This window comes from Leptopilina boulardi, unplaced genomic scaffold (genome assembly GCF_019393585.1).
Source record: "Leptopilina boulardi isolate dan_hultmark-lab unplaced genomic scaffold, ZJU_Lbou_2.1 LbouV2_213, whole genome shotgun sequence".
Taxonomy (NCBI): Eukaryota; Metazoa; Arthropoda; class Insecta; order Hymenoptera; family Figitidae; genus Leptopilina; species Leptopilina boulardi.
Window position 1 is genome coordinate 2,890,112 of NW_026137767.1, and position 18,190 is coordinate 2,908,301.

Here is an 18,190-nt window from a genome sequence, read left to right on the forward strand (position 1 = left end):
TTAATCTTGAGTGATGACAAAAAATAGTAAAAGAACTTGGAATTAAATTGATTAAATAATAGTAAATTTTTTTTGAAATTACTAATAATAATTAAAGGAGATAAGTTGTATTGACTCTTATAACATTCCAATACAACTTATCTCCTTATTATTAATAAATTAAAATAATATCATTAATGAATACTAAGGTTGTTTTAATTTTATCTATAAATATAATAATACGTAATATTAATAGGATTATTATTATTATTATTATTACTATTATTATTAAGAATTATTGAACGCGAGAATAGTAAGTAACAGCGGAAGCAGTCTTGACCGAGCTTTCTCACCAAGGCTCAATCAATATTGACCAATGCTCAGGCAATCTTTATAAAGCTTCAACTCATCGTCACTTCGCGCCTGAGGAGATCGATGTTTAACTTTCGATATATCAATTATTTACCATGTCGATAAATAAACGATAAAAAATTAATAAAAGGGTCATTCCATTATATTTCACCTAAAGTCGTTGCGGCCTAATTTTTAAAGAAGTTGATACTTTCAGAAATGATTTTTAATGATATTTAGGAAACGAAATAAAAAGAATTAAGTTAAAATTTTTATTATTTACCTCAAAATATGTATTTAAAGTGGACAAGGTGCGGAAAAATGTCACCTTTTTAGCATTTAGAAACTTTTTTTAAAAACATAGAAAAATTGTTAAAAGTGTAAAAAAAATTATTTTTTCTTGTTTAGAATCGATTAATTATCTATTTTTTAATGATTAAAGTAGTAAATAAATTAAAATAATATATAAAATAAGTTTTCAAAGTTGGTCTGTCAAATAACCTAATTTTGGGATTTTTATTAATTAATTACTAAAAAGTGGAGTTATTAAATAAAATAAAAACTTACCGAATGTAAAGTATTTGTGGTGAACTTTCAAATTTTCTTAGCACTTTGTACTTTTTAAATTTATAAATGTAAAAAATCTTGAGTCGAAAATTTGCACTTTGTTGACTTTTCCGATTTTTAATCGCTTGTAACTCTTTTGGTGCAAAATAAAAACTTTTGAAACCTTGTGGAATATTTAAGTTAAATCTAAATAAAAACTCACTTAAATTTTTGTGATGGATTTTGATCGAGATAAGGAGAAAATTTAATTCCAAAATTGTACGTATATTTCCAGGTTAATGTATGTAATTTTTTTAAACTTGAAGTTGGGCCACTACTTCAAAGACGAAAAATTACATACATTAACCTGGAAATATACGTACAATTTTGGAATTAAATTTTCTCCTTATCTCGATCAAAATCCATCACGAAAATTACAGTGAGTTTTTATTTAGATATAACTTAAATATTCCGCCAGGTTTCAAAAGTTTTTATTTTGCACCAAAAGAGTTACAAGCGATTAAAAATCGGAAAAGTCAACAAAGTGCAAATTTTCGACTCAAGATTTTTTACATTTATAAATTTAAAAAGTACAAAGTGCTAAGAAAATTTGAAAGTTCACCACAAATACTTTACATTCGGTAAGTTTTTATTTTATTTAATAACTCCACTTTTTAGTAATTAATTAATAAAAATCCCAAAATTAGGTTATTTGACAGACCAACTTTGAAAACTTATTTTATATATTATTTTAATTTATTTACTACTTTAATCATTAAAAAATAGATAATTAATCGATTCTAAACAAGAAAAAATAATTTTTTTTACACTTTTAACAATTTTTCTATGTTTTTAAAAAAAGTTTCTAAATGCTAAAAAGGTGACATTTTTCCGCACCTTGTCCACTTTAAATACATATTTTGAGATAAATAATAAAAATTTAAACTTAATTCTTTTTATTTCGTTTCCTAAATATTATAAAGAATCATTTCTGAAAGTACCAAGTTTTTTAAAAATTAGGCCGCAACGACTTTAGGTGAAATATAATGGAATGACCCAAAAATATGAAAAATTTCGTTTTAAAAGATTTAACTGCTGTTCTTCATTATTAATATAATATATTTTAATTAAATTTATTGAATATTAATTATTTTATATAATTTAAGTGATATATAATAATAATTGAACAAAAAGTTAAAGAATATTCAATGATTTATATATTTTCTTGATAGTACCCGGTTTTGCCCCAACATCAGGGCAAAACTGGGTACTTTGCATTTTTTTGAAAAACCTGGTTTAAATTGATCAAAAAATTTTTTTTCATGCAATCGATCTCATTTTCTCATTCTCTAATGTTCAAGGAAGAATTTTCAACGAGACTTGAACTAATTTATTTGATAGATTCTTTGTAAATTGAGAATTCCAAAAAGGTACCCGGGTTTACCCCACTCTCCCCTACACTCTATTAAAGGCGATTAAATTTTTTTTTAAATTTCATACATGAACATGAATTTGAAATTCATGTTCAATATAACATTATAAAAATGATCTTTTTCACATTATGAATAATTATGGGTGCTCCGCTTCGCGTAAAATCCCGAGGCGAAATTTAAGCCCTAATTTACAAGGAGTAAAGTAGGGTTAAACAGACCCTCTTTAGCTTCCTCAACTAGTCGCAAATTTCCCTTTCTTCCACGTTTGGATTCAAAGTAGGGTATAAAAATTGATTAAAATATTGAAAATTTTGAAATTGCTCTAATTCTATTAATTTTTTGAAAACGCTTCAAAATATGTTAATTCCAGTTTTTAAAGGGTAATTAAAGAAATATTGTGTGAAGAAAAAATTCATTTTGCTTTAATCAAAATAATTAAAAGAGTTTTTTTTTTGCATTTTTTTGTACTTTTTTAATCGAACTAGACCCTCTTTAGCTTCCTCAACCAGTCGCAAATTTACCTTTCTTCCACGTTTGGATTCAAAGGAGGGCCTACGGGAGTCTACAAGATCGTAAAGAGGGCCTATTTAGGTTTTAAGGGAAGCTAAAGAGGATTCAAATTTCGCCTCGGGATACCTCAAAAATCTATTGAGCTGAAGAACGTAACGTTAATTGTTTAACGGTTACAAAAACCAATTTATTAAAGTTTGTTCAAATTTTAATCATTACCAATCGAAAGAGCATAAAAAAATGTTTCAGAATCCATGAGTTTTATTCCAAATTTGATGTCGGAAAGATATGAAAAATCTAAATTTAATAAGCACCCGATAACGCAATCCTTAACGTTTGAGAAAGGTTAAATTAATTTTGATTTTTCATATCTTTCTGACATCAAATTTGGAATAAAACTCATGGATTCTAACACATTTTTTTATGCTCTTTCGATTGGTAATGATTAAAATTTGAACAAACTTTAATAAATTGGTTTTTGTAACCGTTAAACAATTAACGTTACGTTCTTCAGCTCAATAAAAATCTTTCTTTTATAAGAGAATGTCGTCCTCACGTTTATTCTTAAAACAAAATTTAAAAAAACGTCAAATTGTCAAATCTCATAATTTCAGATGAAAAAAATATCATTATTGACAACGTGAAATTTAAAAAGCAAGAATCAATTTTTGTTTACATTTTGATTCATTGTTTTGTTTTTAAAATAATTTTCTGTTGACTTTCAATTATTCTTGTAAAGTATAAAAATTTGTTTCTAAATTGAAATTCTATGAAATAATAATATTATAATGAATTTCCAGAGTAAAATTCAATTCAATAACTATAAAAAAAAGGTGAAATAAGAGAACCCGGTCATTCCTAGAAGTCATTTAACCCGTAAGTTTAAAAAAAACTTTAAATTATATGACATGAATGGAAAGTACATGAAGAATAAAATTATATCTACACATTGAAGTTTCTCTTGTTTTTTAAGCGACAAAAATTTTGTTACTATGAAAATTGAAAAATTTAGAAAATAAATATTTGAATTGGAAATACTATTTAATAAAATTTCGATTTAACTTGACATTATTATTAATTAAACACCTATAATTTTAAAAAGAAACATCTTTTTATTTTTATGTTAAATATAATACATGTCAAGAAAAATTAAATTGTTTACTCAATTAAAATAATTTATATTATACATTTAAAAAAGTTTTACTAACCTATAAATTAATTTTTGGTATTTATGATTAATTCTTGTTCACTATTATAATCACGCAATTTCTATTAAAATGCAGGTCAACTTAGATTTAAATAAAGGAATTCACAATTGATTCAATATTTCCATGTACCAAGTCGCAAAATGACATTCCATAAAGTAACTTTATTATGATAACCACAAAATACTGCACTACTTGAGATTCAGAGAATCTCTGCTCTGCGGTTCACAAGTCTCTCAAGACTTTTCACATTATGTATTACGCACACACTTTGAGATGTAAATTCAAATCTCTGCTCTTATGCATAACTACACTAGTAAGTAAAATCAAAATAGTGATTGGACATTTAGTAAATTTTTAAAGCCGATATTTTCAGTATATGTCGGTATTGTGTAAATTTGCACGAAATTAATTAACGTTTTTACGCTACAATACAGTGACAATATTAAATTAAACTCTCATTTAAGAAAAATTATTTAAATAAAAGTTTTTGATAGAACAGTAATAATAATAATTTATCTTATTTAGTTTAGTACTTAACAAGAATCACGAAATATTTAATTAATTTATAGGAAATATATATCAAACTTTATTGTATTTATCGTTTAATACATTTCTGAAAATAAAAATTTTTTAAATGAAAAACAAATTAATGAACAATATGGACATAATGTATGAAACATTACATTTTTCTTGGAAAAAAAGATATTCTTAATGAATAACTTTGTTTATATCAATAGAGATTAGAGTTGATATCAGGTTTACATACTTCAAAATTTTTATTTTGTTTTTCGGTACCATCAGCATGTATGAGAACCAGAGATGGGTAATAGTGCTTTTCTACGTATAATACATAAATAACGTATTATACGTATAATACACTGTAAAAAAAATTTCCTGTAAATTTACTACTTTCAGAGTAGTACCTAATATTATCTTCTTTTAAAGCAGTGATTTTACTTAATTATATGTGGCAATATATATAAAAAATAACAATATTTATCAAGTTTTAAATAATAACAATATATGTATATTTAACAACATTTAAACATAAAGAAATGAAATTATTATTTAATTTTTAACTTGTAATTTATGTAGAAATGAATTAAAATTTTAAGATTTAAACAAATGGATAAACGTAAACATTTTTGCACTTATTATTATTTAATCACTATAAATAATATTCTATCGATAATGTTAACCAGTACCTATAAAAATCTATTTATGCTTATAAATTAATTTTTAATAAATTGTTTTGTTACATTTGATGTCATTTCATTTATTAAAACACGGTAATAACAATAAAATAATTATACTGGGGTTGCAATTAAAGGCCTAAGCAGAATAGATTCTTGAACGGGAACGCAATCGTGAACGGAAACGTAAGAATGGGTGAGAGAAGAATAAAGATATTCGCTATCCTTCTCTTAGGCCCTTTCCAGAATGGAGCTAAACGCAACGCAAACGCGACGCATCTCAATGCTAAGGCTGGTTTCACAATAGGCTTGACGCAAGGTAAACGCAGCGTTGACGCGACGCATCCCCATTTGATTAGCATTGGGATGCGTCGCGTCAACGTTACGTTTGCCTTGCGTCGAGCCCATTGTGGAACCAGCCTTACACATTCTTACGTTTCCGTTTACGATTGCGTTCCCGTTCAAGAATCTATTCTGCTTAGGCCTTAAGGCCCTTTCCAGAATGGAGCTAAACGCAACGCAAACGCGACGCATCTCAATGCTAAGCAAATGGGGATGCGTTGCGTTTAGCTCCATTAAGGCCTTTCTCCAATAGGATCCTAAACTCTTGCGTTGCGTATGCATTGCGTCGGTTGCTATTGGCAACCAATGCTAAAATCAACGCGTCAGTCACGCAACGCAAAAGTTTAGGTTCCTATTGGAGAAAGGCCTTTAAGGCCTTTCTCCAATAGGATCCTAAACTCTTGCGTTGCGTATGCATTGCGTCGGTTGCTATTGGCAACCAATGCTAAAATCAACGCGTCAGTCACGCAACGCAAAAGTTTAGGTTCCTATTGGAGAAAGGCCTTTCAAGGCCTTTCTCCAATAGGATCCTAAACTCTTGCGTTGCGTATGCATTGCGTCGGTTGCTATTGGCAACCAATGCTAAAATCAACGCGTCAGTTACGCAACGCAAAAGTTTAGGTTCCTATTGGAGAAAGGCCTTCTGGAGAGGGTCTAAATGTTTGCGTTGCATGACTGACGCGTTGGTTCGCAAGCGCAGTGACGTCATCAAAGCATTGATACCAATCGCGAACAAAAAGTTAGGTTTATGATTTTAAGACACTGATTTCTTTAATTATAATTATTAAATAATTAAAATTATTAAAAGCCGTCGAGAAACATTTGCATTAAAAATTCTAAAGTTGGAAAACAGGGATAAAAGGAACATAAACCAAACTGTTTGTTCGAGATTGGTATCAATGCTTTGATGACGTCACTGCGCTTGCAGACCAACGCAAATATTTAGGAACCTATTGAAGAAAGGCCTAAAGCTGAGTTCAGAATGGGCACGTTACTCGGTACGTTATAACGTTAACGTGTGATGTCACGCATTTGAAATATACGTTATAACGTACCAAGAAGACATAAGCAATTACAAGAAATTGTTTAAATAAAAATTGTTTATGGAATTTTACAAAATTTGAAATTATTGGATATTATACTTGAAACCATAAGTAGCAAGTAAACTTTTTTTTTAAACTGTCCTATCTATATAAAAATTATCATCGTATTTCAAGAAAAAATTTACTATATGTCAAAAACAGTTTTTTTCAATTTTCTTTGTAAATAATGAATCAATGTGGCTAAAATTTTTGGAGATAGTGTGCTGTCATAAGGTTAAGTTTCTTCAAGTAGTTTTTCGAAAAATTAATGTGTCCCATTATTGGTCACTCTCCCCTATACTACTGCTCTAATTAATATAATTTATAAACTATTTATTTGAAACAATTTTTTTTATGGAATACAATCCTTAATACTCTTTCAGCTTTTGTTTATAAAATTGATATTGGTTATCCAGAACACGTTTATTTTTTAATTTGTTCATAATAAACAATTATTTTTAATAACAAATAAAGATTTTCGAAAAGGTAAAAGGTTATATTTATTGAATAAAGATTTTTTAAAATTATTAAAACGTAAGGAAAATTATAACTTACCACTTTGTGAATATTATCAATGGCCACGTTACTTTCAAATTGAAATGGATCAGTAGGTGTATTACGAATATTATTCATAGACGATGTATTTTCTTCCACATCCATTTTCGTTGATAAACTATCAACTGTTGAATATTATTTTCGTTTTTAGAAAGTCATTAAAATATAATTTTTACTTTATATTTTTGACTTACCTGTTTTTTTCCTCTCAATTTGCTTTTCAAATTCCTCAAAATAATTCTTAACAGTAAGACTTATTTCGTCTATCACTCTATTTTTATTTTTATTTTCCACCGTTCCAATTGGTTCAACATTGGAAACTTCTTCAAACTTATTTTCACATACAATTTCCTCATCCCTATATTTGGAATTATTAACATTTTTATTACAATCTTCCACTGTTTTAATTATAGGATTTTTATAAAATTTGAACGGATCATTAATCTCTTGTGTAGACTGAATAATACTTTTCGTAGATTCATTTTTAGTTTGTTGTAGTTGTGGTTCGAAGAAAAGAGTATTTGAGTTGCCGCTTTCCTGTATTAGATTAATTAAACAGTCATAGTCTTCACCTATAAACATAATAAAAATATCTTAACTGAAACCATTTAAGAAGAAGAGATGTAAAAAAAATAATAAATTATAAAAACCTTCGAAATCTGTATCAACAGGGTTTAAAGAATTGTTCAATGCAATTTCAAGAACTCCCTTTGTTTCTTGATTAAGTAGGTAATAAACATTTGGTAGCATTTCTGTTGTACAGATATATTCTCCAATCATTCCAATATTTAAAGAATCCAATAAAAAATCTATTATACCTACAAAAAAATGTTAAAAATATTTTTTGATAAATTTGAAATTGTAATTTAGTAAATAGAAATTTCTCAAATACCTTTATCCGTATTTACAAGACTTAGAGAGGCTGGAATTAAATACTTTGCTTCGTTCCATTTAAGCAGAATATCACTTACTTTAACAAATTCACTTTCTACAATGTACTCATAAAGAAATCTATAAATAAAAGAAATTATTAATTTTTAAAAATTATATATACTATGATTGTAAATGAAATATAAATACCAAGAAATAAATTATTTATCAACTATAATTAAAAATGTAGTTAAAAAAAATACTAACGAAAATAAAAAACTGTGTAATTCCGAAAATTCTCCATTTGATAAATCTGGTTGAGGATAGAAATTATGATTCATATCTACATTTAAATTGCCATATGATCCTAATTCTGGTTTCCACTAAACAAGTTAAACATAAATATTTATAAATATTAAAAGACAAACTGTGACTATAATAAAAATTCAAAAATTTGATATATTAACAGCATCCTCTAGAAATTCTAGTGTAATTTAAAAACAATTTAAAATGTATAATTAGTAAACTTACAGTTTGATTTAATGGCAAGCCGAAGTTATCCTCTCGTAGTTGTATTAATTCAAGTAGATTTGATTCAAGATCAATTCTAAAATAAAATAATGTAATAAAGAAAATAGATTCTAATTATTTGTTTAAATCGATTTTTATAAAGTTAAATTTTTTTTTAATATATAAATAACATAAGCTTTTAGTTTAATAAGTCTTCAAGTGACTTTATACAATAGAAATGTCGAATTTTTTATTTTAAAGGTATTTTACCCTACTCATGGTTAATTTTAATATGAAAATAACAAACCTGCTATAGATAGTATATTCTTTAACTATGTTTGTTTGTGGAGCGACAGAAGACAGTTTTTTCTGTTTTTCAAATCGCTTCTTTGGTTTTGGTTGAATAATCTAAAATATTAAGATATTAATTATTAAATAAAAGAAATTAATCTTATGAAATTTAATTATTTTTAAAAATCTAAGCTTAAATTTTGGTATTTTTCCAAGGCAAATTATTTATATCGTTATCCTGTTCAAAAGATAAACATATAAAAGAGCAATGTCCCGCCACTGCCACTGCATAAGAAATGAACATAAAGGAACCTCTACTTGTTTAAAAATTTAACGCAAAATTATGTATTTTTCGGAGAACAGCGAGATTCCTTGAACCCAAATCTATAATCCCTCAAAATTTTAGACAAAAATCTTTTCTCATTTTAAACACATTTTCCTGTACTAGATCACATGGAACTTTTAATTCCTTAGATTTTAATTTTTTTGGCATGAGTTTGTATATTGACCGTTATTGTTAAACTTATAGAGAAGAACATTTTATTATCTCTAAAAAGTTTTTACAAAAAAAAAAACGAAATAAAAACCCTTACCTGCTTCCGAATAGCACCTTTGGTAACTGGAATGGACTTTACAGGTTGAGTAATGGGCTGAGTAGCTCCTTCAATCACAGTTTTAACTTCAGCATTTTCGTCAATTATTTCTATTCGATCAATAATACTAGGCGTAGAATCATTTTCACAATTAGGAGTAAAACACTTAAAACCTATAACATCCTGTAAATAAAATTAATTGTGATAAACTGAAATTTATGACAAGTTTTTGGGAGCTTATTATCAGGTTACGGTAAGAAGGGAAGAATTAATATTATTATATTTAGAAATTAAAAAGTATTCATATTATTATTTTAAAGATATATAAAAAGATAGGCTTAGAATTCATTTTAACATTAAACTGAATACAAAAAATTTCACTTTAACATTCAAGACTTTAAATTTGTCATAATTTTCTGTCCTTTTCTTTTGTTATATACTGTGTTCTTAATATTTTAATTTAATTTTTAATTTTCTTACCTTATCTGATAATTTTTTAACAGGAGATAAAGTTTCTTTCATAATTTTCCAACAATGTTGATGAAAATTGACTTTACATGGATTTGTAGAGTTATTGCAAACAATTCTCACCATTCCATTAAAACTGGGATCACTGAAATTTATTTATAAAAATAAGTGAATACATTGTTTTTAGTGATGTTGGGTTTGATTGTTATATCATATGAAATATATATGATTTAATTTTAATTAATTTTTAAACTTAAGAAAAGAGACAAAAATAATATGCTTATAAGAAAATACAAGTAAATTACCCAAAAAATATGTTGCGATTTGGAATGGAGGACTCTTGAGTAACATTTTGACATATATTACAAACAGCATCAGGATGATGCCATCCTGAGCACTCTTCTTTCAATGGCATCAAAACATCCTGAATAATTAAAAAATATAAAGAATTATTTAGAAAAATAATTGTTTTTTTAAATAATAAAGACAACGTTATAAAAAAACTACTATTACTATTACTAATAATAATAATAATAATAATAATGATAATAATAATAAAATATTACAATTAAGCCAGAAGTTGTAGATTCACATAATGGAGTTTGTGTTCCAGGTATGTTATAAGTTGTTAAACGCACATCTCTATTAAGTACAGAAAATCCCTTTTTAACAGCTTCATAAGCTGCATCAAATCTACAAGTATAGAAATTATTTTAAATTTCAAAATTCAGAATGTCCATTAAAATTTTCTAAATTAAGATTTTACTACAGAAGGTAATTCAATCCTGAATTTTGAAATTAATTTTTTTTTCATGTTCAAGGTTAGGTGGAAATTGTAAAAATTGTAGAAATGATTTTAAAAAATACCTGTATTGTTTAATGTTTGCTTTTCCTAAAGCATAATATATAGCTGGGAATTTTGAGCCAAAAGATTTTTCTAACGCATGTAAAATTATAATAGCATTATTTAAGTCATCTATATTTTGTGATTCCAAAGCAGCTAAACTAATAATATATTTTATAATGTCCTTGTTAACAGGATCTTCCTATAATTTTCAAAAATAAATTATTTCTTCAATATATATATATTTATATTAAAAACACTATTATTGTGAATAAATGACAAGTATTTTCTAATGAAAAGAGAGCAATAAAGAAAACAATAAGTAAAACTAAACTTCATGTTAGGTACATTTTTATTACCTGAATATGATTACTATCTATTAATTCCAAAGCATTTTTATAGAGGTTACTAGCAACATTAAGTTTTCCTTCGACATATGCTCGCCCAGCATCTTGTAAAATAAATTTATATTTCTGTAAATAAATATGTATTCAGTGAAAAATTGATAAGACAAATTTATTAATATTTATCATTAAAAAGACTAGTGATTTACTGTTTAGGTACAATTATAAAAAAATATCAATCACTACATTCACATTTCTATTTGTTAATACATATAATTTTCTAATATAAACTTTTAAATGCCATTTAATTAAGTGCACTGCTATTAATCTATTTGTTGCAACAAGATTAGCAAGAAATTACTCACTATTTTCTGAAATGTTTCATGGAACAAATTATGGGTATCAATCTTTCATTAATACTGTCAGCAGGGAGGCTAATAAAATTTCGAACTATATATAAATTTTTTTTGTGGAAATAATGTAACAAGTTTCATCTCATTATATTACGAAAATATATACTGGATGTTACATTAACGCCCACGTGTTAAAAATTTTTGTTTGCAATTCAAGGAAAAAATACAAACCTTAAATGATTAGACTTTTGAATGTCCGACTAGTGACATTAAAAAGTCTAATGATAATTTAGGGTTTGTATTCTTACCTTGAATTCTAGACTAAAATTTTGGACATTTGAGCGTTAATGGGTTAAGGGGTATTGTAACTTTTTTGGGTCAAAAAATTAGAATTTATTTTTTTTTGCTTCCTCGTGAAGGAAGCATTGTAATACCGAAATTTTTCGAACTCGATTTTTTGGATGTATCTTTATGTTTATCGACCTCAGGAATCCAAAAATCACACTTATAAAAAATATCGTTGTGTGTGTGTATAAATTGTAGGCCTCACTGGCGGACAAATAATGACAATACTTTGAGCCATATTAATAAAGATTAACTATTATTTTTTTGCATTTAAAAATTTTTGAAAAATCGTTTTTTGCCCATAACTTAAAAAAAATGTATTGACACCAATATGTAGATATTTATCTCTAGTTTTGTAGAAATTTTAAAGACGCATCTTTTGACCTATTAGCGAATATCCTACTGTTATTTCATTCAGAGTTATTAACAACATAGAGAATATTTAAAAACGAATCAATTGACCTATTATTAAACCTTTTACTATAAACTATTATGAAGTTATTGATGTTAAAAATCTATCTCTGCAAACGTTTAAAAAATACAAGTTAACACCTTTTTAAAATTATTATAATACTAAATAATTTACCATAAATTGATCACAAAAATCTCAATGAGGAAGCAAAGTGTTCATGAAATGAAAACAAAAAGTTTATACATACTTCAACTTGGCAAAAGTTTTTATTTTTAATTATCGATCACCAATTTAAATTTTTTGTTCAAATTGTGTGTTTTTGGATAAATTTTTCGAATATTCGATACAAAAATTCCATAACAATAACATTTCTTGACTTTCATAATCATAATAAAATTCTTTACTCAATTATATAATAAAATTTTAGACAAAAAAAATTTTTGATTTGCTTCTATTGATGGCTTAAAAAGTTACAAGACCCCTTAAATTGTTAGTAATCAGTCCAGTATTTAAAAGTACTAATGTACGAAATAGCTTGTCCCGTTTACTATTAATAAATAAATAAATAAATATATTATATACATTGGAGACTTACAGACATTATCACTGATTTTTTATCTTATGTTTCCAAACTAGCTGATCATTTACAATTTAAAGTAAAGATTTTGATATTCTGAAAGAGAATAAAATTATTTATTAGAAAACATAATTTTTAGATACTTTTTCAAAGTGATTGTTTAATAACACTGGGTTACAAAAAATGGTCAAGTCGTGTTTATTTAAAATTTTTTGTGTTTATTGAAAGTTTAGGTTCACTGAATAAGAATATACCCAAAAAAAAATTTTCATTCGGTCAGTTCCGTAAAAAACGAGATTAAAGTGTCAAAAAATCGCTTTTTTAGCACTTTTTGAAGCGTTGTAAAACGAAAACGCAACAAGATAAAAATCTTCACGAGGGCTTGAATGAAAGCTTAAACCTTCAACTTTGAGTCCCAAAACTGAAAAGTGAATGATAATTGCGCAGAAAATTTAATTAACATGAAATAACTATCTCAAATAGTCAAAATAGTTGGGATGGAGAGCACTTGTTAAAAATCGATTTTCATTACCGAATTTATTTGGAACTTGTTACTTGGAAGTTTTTAACGTTTCTATTGACGTTTCGAAAGTTGGATTTAAAAAATTCAAAATGGTGAATTAAAAATGGCGTTCAAATATTTCAAAAAACCCCGAAAAAAAAACTGCGAAAAAATTCACTCCATTTTTGAACGCCATTTTGAATTTTTTAAATCCAACTTTCGAAACGTCAATAGAAACGTTAAAAACTTCCAAGTAACAAGTTCCAAATAAATTCGGTAATGAAAATCGATTTTTAACAAGTGCTCTCCATCCCAACTATTTTGACTATTTGAGATAGTTATTTCATGTTAATTAAATTTTCTGCGCAATTATCATTCACTTTTCAGTTTTGGGACTCAAAGTTGAAGGTTTAAGCTTTCATTCAAGCCCTCGTGAAGATTTTTATCTTGTTGCGTTTTCGTTTTACAACGCTTCAAAAAGTGCTAAAAAAGCGATTTTTTGACACTTTAATCTCGTTTTTTACGGAACTGACCGAATGAAAATTTTTTTTTGGGTATATTCTTATTCAGTGACACCTAAACTTTCAATAAACACAAAAAATTTTAAATAAACACGACTTGACCATTTTTTGTAACCCAGTGATAATACTGTGCTAGTGCAAAATTTGAATAAATTTGTCAACTATTAGATAAACCTAATTCGAGTACGCTGAATTCGATGGCGTTATCCGTTTTTCAAAGTTGTTTTGACCAATAAAAGTTATAATTGATTAAAAATTTGATAACTTGAAATTTTAATTAAAATTTAGATTAAATTGAAATTTGGAAATATAATAATTTAAATCGAATAAAATGTAATTAAATTGAAATTTGAACAGATTCAAATTTGGATAAATTAAATTTTTAATTGATTGTTGATTAGAATTCAGGAATCTTCACGGAATCAAAACAAAATTCAAAAACACTTTTCTTTTGATTCTGATCAGGATATTGGAATCAGAAGTCAAGTTATTGTTAAGTTTTGATTCCAAAATCAGAATCAAAAGTCAACTTTATTTAATTTTTATTTCGAAATCAGAATCAAAAGTCGACACGAAAGTTTGTCAGATTACTTCCGGTCTTCTAACTGAATCAAGTCGATATGTCTTAAATTATTACGTTTTAAGTCTCAAGTTTAGAGTCACATAGCGTCGGATACTATCGGAAACAAAAGTCAACAATGTATACTTTCGTTTTGTTTACCAAACCGAATCAAAAGTTCATTCAACTTTCGTTTCGATTAATAAACCGAATAAAAATTATAATTTTTAATTTCATTTCGTTTTGTCAAAATCTAAAAAAATCAGTACAACTGCAAAAAAATGTTATGCCAATTTAAAAAAAATAATTGTGTTTTTTTATTTTTCAAGCAGAAAAACATATTTTATTGTTAAAGTAATTTACAATATACCATCGGACTGCCTGAATGATTTCGCTGGGTTAGTGGAAAAAAAGGACACGTCTTGGTTAAATCAAACGGACGTGTCCTTTTTTCCCACTAACCCAGCGATTTGATATCCGGTCATTAGCATCTTATATAAAAATATCGATTTTCTATTGTTTATTTCAGTTAAGACAAACTTCTCACAAATGAAAAGTAAGTAGTCTTTGATTTATTGATAAGTTATTCAGGTAATGACAAAGATTTATGTGACTTTACTAAATAATAATTTATAATTTTTTAAAGTAAAATTAAAAAAAACTATAGTGTTGTTAGTGCCCTTTGTTAACAAATTTGTGTTTTAAATAACCTGAAAAGGTTAATATTGCCATTGGACTTTAACATCAAATTTATTATTCATTTCCTTACCAGGATTGAATTCTCATCTTATTAAAATAGTTATTACAAAATCAAATGTGCAAGAAGTTTTGTTTTAGTTAAAAAAAATCAACGTAAAAATTTTGTGTTTTCTTAGAAACATAAACAAAAGATAAATAGTTTTGTTTCAATTACGACTACGGTAATGTTTACATTTATATAATTAACGATTAAAAAAAGAAAAATATTTTTCACACGGAAAATAATAAAATTTTATTTTCGAGTCATTCCATTATATTTCGAACAATGTCGTTGCCGACTAATTTTTAAAAATTATGATACTTTGCAGGGATGATCTTGAAGTTATAAAGATCACGAAATGAAAAGATTTTTACTAAAATTTTTATTATTTACTTTAAAATATGAATTTAAAGTGTACGAGGTGCTGAAAATTGACAGTTTTTCAGCCAGCAGAAAATATTCGAAAAAACCTATAATTTACCATAAAAGTGTGAAAATTATTATTGCAATTTATTAAGAATGACTAAATTTACTTTTATAAATTGATTTAAGCATTTAAAGATATGAAATAATAGGAAAAACATGATTTTCAATTTCATCTTAAAAATAACCTAATTTTGCTATTTTTATCGATTAATTATGAGAAAGGGTAAATATTAAATTAAAAAAAAACTTACCAAATATCAAGTCATTGCTAATAACTTTTAGATTTTCTTTGTACTTTTTAATTTTTCTCTTTATTTATATAAAAATTTTGAAAAAGAAAATTGCCACTTTGCTAATTTTTGCGATTTTTGAAACTGAATAACTTGTTTACAGTAAAACGGAAAAATCTGGGATTTTGGGAGTATTTAAATATACACTATATAAACACACTCCAAAAATCTTGCGTTGGTTTTTGAGCTATTTTGTAAGATAAAGCAGATCGAAATTTCATTACTTTTGAGGCTATATTGACAATAATTTGTTCTTAACTTGAAGTTGGCTCGCAAGTGTCGAGTCTTGTAATAAATTCATATTTGTTTATATTAAATGACAACACTTGCGAGCCAACTTCAAGTTAAGAACAAATTATTGTCAATATAGCCTCAAAAGTAATGAAATTTCGATCTGCTTTATCTTACAAAATAGCTCAAAAACCAACGCAAGATTTTTGGAGTGTGTTTATATAGTGTATATTTAAATACTCCCAAAATCCCAGATTTTTCCGTTTTACTGTAAACAAGTTATTCAGTTTCAAAAATCGCAAAAATTAGCAAAGTGGCAATTTTCTTTTTCAAAATTTTTATATAAATAAAGAGAAAAATTAAAAAGTACAAAGAAAATCTAAAAGTTATTAGCAATGACTTGATATTTGGTAAGTTTTTTTTTAATTTAATATTTACCCTTTCTCATAATTAATCGATAAAAATAGCAAAATTAGGTTATTTTTAAGATGAAATTGAAAATCATGTTTTTCCTATTATTTCATATCTTTAAATGCTTAAATCAATTTATAAAAGTAAATTTAGTCATTCTTAATAAATTGCAATAATAATTTTCACACTTTTATGGTAAATTATAGGTTTTTTCGAATATTTTCTGCTGGCTGAAAAACTGTCAATTTTCAGCACCTCGTACACTTTAAATTCATATTTTAAAGTAAATAATAAAAATTTTAGTAAAAATCTTTTCATTTCGTGATCTTTATAACTTCAAGATCATCCCTGCAAAGTATCATAATTTTTAAAAATTAGTCGGCAACGACATTGTTCGAAATATAATGGAATGACTCGAAAATAAAATTTTCTTTCAATAACTATTAATCAAGAAACGTTACAAAAAATTATAATAATTTGTATTGAAAAAAAAAACTTTCTTCTTCTAAATCGTTAATCACAAATGTTTTGAATATCATGGAGGTTGGGCTAAAAAAGGAAAATTGAACTAGGATTTTTTTTCTATTGTGAGGAACAAAATTAAACGAAAGTAGTAAATCCGGCTTTTTTCAATGATGAAAGTATGAAAATTGTTAAATTATTATAATTATTATAATATACTATAAAATATATTTAATAATAATAATAATAATACGGATAATAGGTGTACAATATAATCAATAATATAAGAAATTGAAAGTAACACAAAACACTAAAAAAACTAATCTATAAACAGTATAGAATTGTTAAAATAATTATTATGATTTTATTTTAGTTATTTATTTTCATTTTCTTTAAAATATAAGTAACTGAAAAAATAATTTATTTTAATTATGAAAAATGACGTCAAAGTAGAAAACTATTTTTAAACTTTTAAAAATTACTTGAAAAGTTTGAAACTTGAATCAAAATCTACCTACTATAAAGGAAACGTAGAAATATATACGTTTTTTTAAGACTATGTTGATTAAATTTTAAATTATTTATTTTCTCCGGCTTCTGTTTCTAATTTCAATAGTATATGAACGAAATGTTTTTAAGATTATTTATCCCTCTAGAAAAACCTTTAGTCACTTCGTAATAAAATAGTTTTTAAACATAATTAAATGTATTATAAACACTGATAATCTTAAACTAACGACTAAGAGAGGAATCCTCCTTTTAAAATAAGAGACATTAGTAAAGGTACTTGTACAATAACATGTACTTGCTCACCATTTCCTTGGCATTTGCTCTGCATGTAAAGTAATTATTTAAATTAATTAATGAACTACCAATTAATTCAAGTTAAACAATTAGTAGTCAATTAATTAATTGTGAAAGAGACAAAAAGATATCACTTTCTCTGTCCCTCTCATGGTTAACGCTTTCAGACCTGAACAGAATAGAAACGTAATCGAAATCGTAATCGCAAACGCAATCGGAAGAATGAGTTAGAGAAGGATAGACATATTGTTTGTCCTTCTCTAACTCATTATTCCGGTTGCGTTTGCGATTACGATTTCGATTACGTTTCTATTCTGCGTTGACCTTTCCGCAGACCTTTCCGTCTCGTTCTAAAAAATCGTCTTTAAGGCGCTTGTACACCTCACAAATTTTAAGTATACTCGGAATTTGTCAAAAGTTATACTAATTTTGATTGGCC

At 26.1% G+C, this 18,190-nt stretch overlaps 1 protein-coding gene across 1 annotated transcript in view; it reads right to left on the reverse strand.

The window, feature by feature from the left end:
* The window catches only part of LOC127279012 (uncharacterized), a 28,335-nt gene extending 10,666 nt beyond the window's left edge, over window positions 1-17,669 (reverse strand). The window contains exons 1-15 of the mRNA XM_051301079.1: window positions 17,466-17,669; window positions 12,825-12,902; window positions 11,135-11,248; window positions 10,799-10,977; window positions 10,498-10,624; window positions 10,237-10,355; window positions 9,944-10,076; window positions 9,464-9,646; window positions 8,887-8,987; window positions 8,601-8,676; window positions 8,337-8,452; window positions 8,092-8,210; window positions 7,850-8,017; window positions 7,394-7,771; window positions 7,200-7,324 (exon numbers count right to left, since the gene is read on the reverse strand). Of these exons, the coding sequence (XP_051157036.1) occupies window positions 7,200-7,324; window positions 7,394-7,771; window positions 7,850-8,017; window positions 8,092-8,210; window positions 8,337-8,452; window positions 8,601-8,676; window positions 8,887-8,987; window positions 9,464-9,646; window positions 9,944-10,076; window positions 10,237-10,355; window positions 10,498-10,624; window positions 10,799-10,977; window positions 11,135-11,248; window positions 12,825-12,830 (1,944 nt within the window). The 5' untranslated portion in view covers window positions 12,831-12,902; window positions 17,466-17,669. The remainder of the gene's footprint in view (window positions 1-7,199; window positions 7,325-7,393; window positions 7,772-7,849; window positions 8,018-8,091; window positions 8,211-8,336; window positions 8,453-8,600; window positions 8,677-8,886; window positions 8,988-9,463; window positions 9,647-9,943; window positions 10,077-10,236; window positions 10,356-10,497; window positions 10,625-10,798; window positions 10,978-11,134; window positions 11,249-12,824; window positions 12,903-17,465) is intronic.
* Window positions 17,670-18,190: the final 521 nt, after the last annotated feature.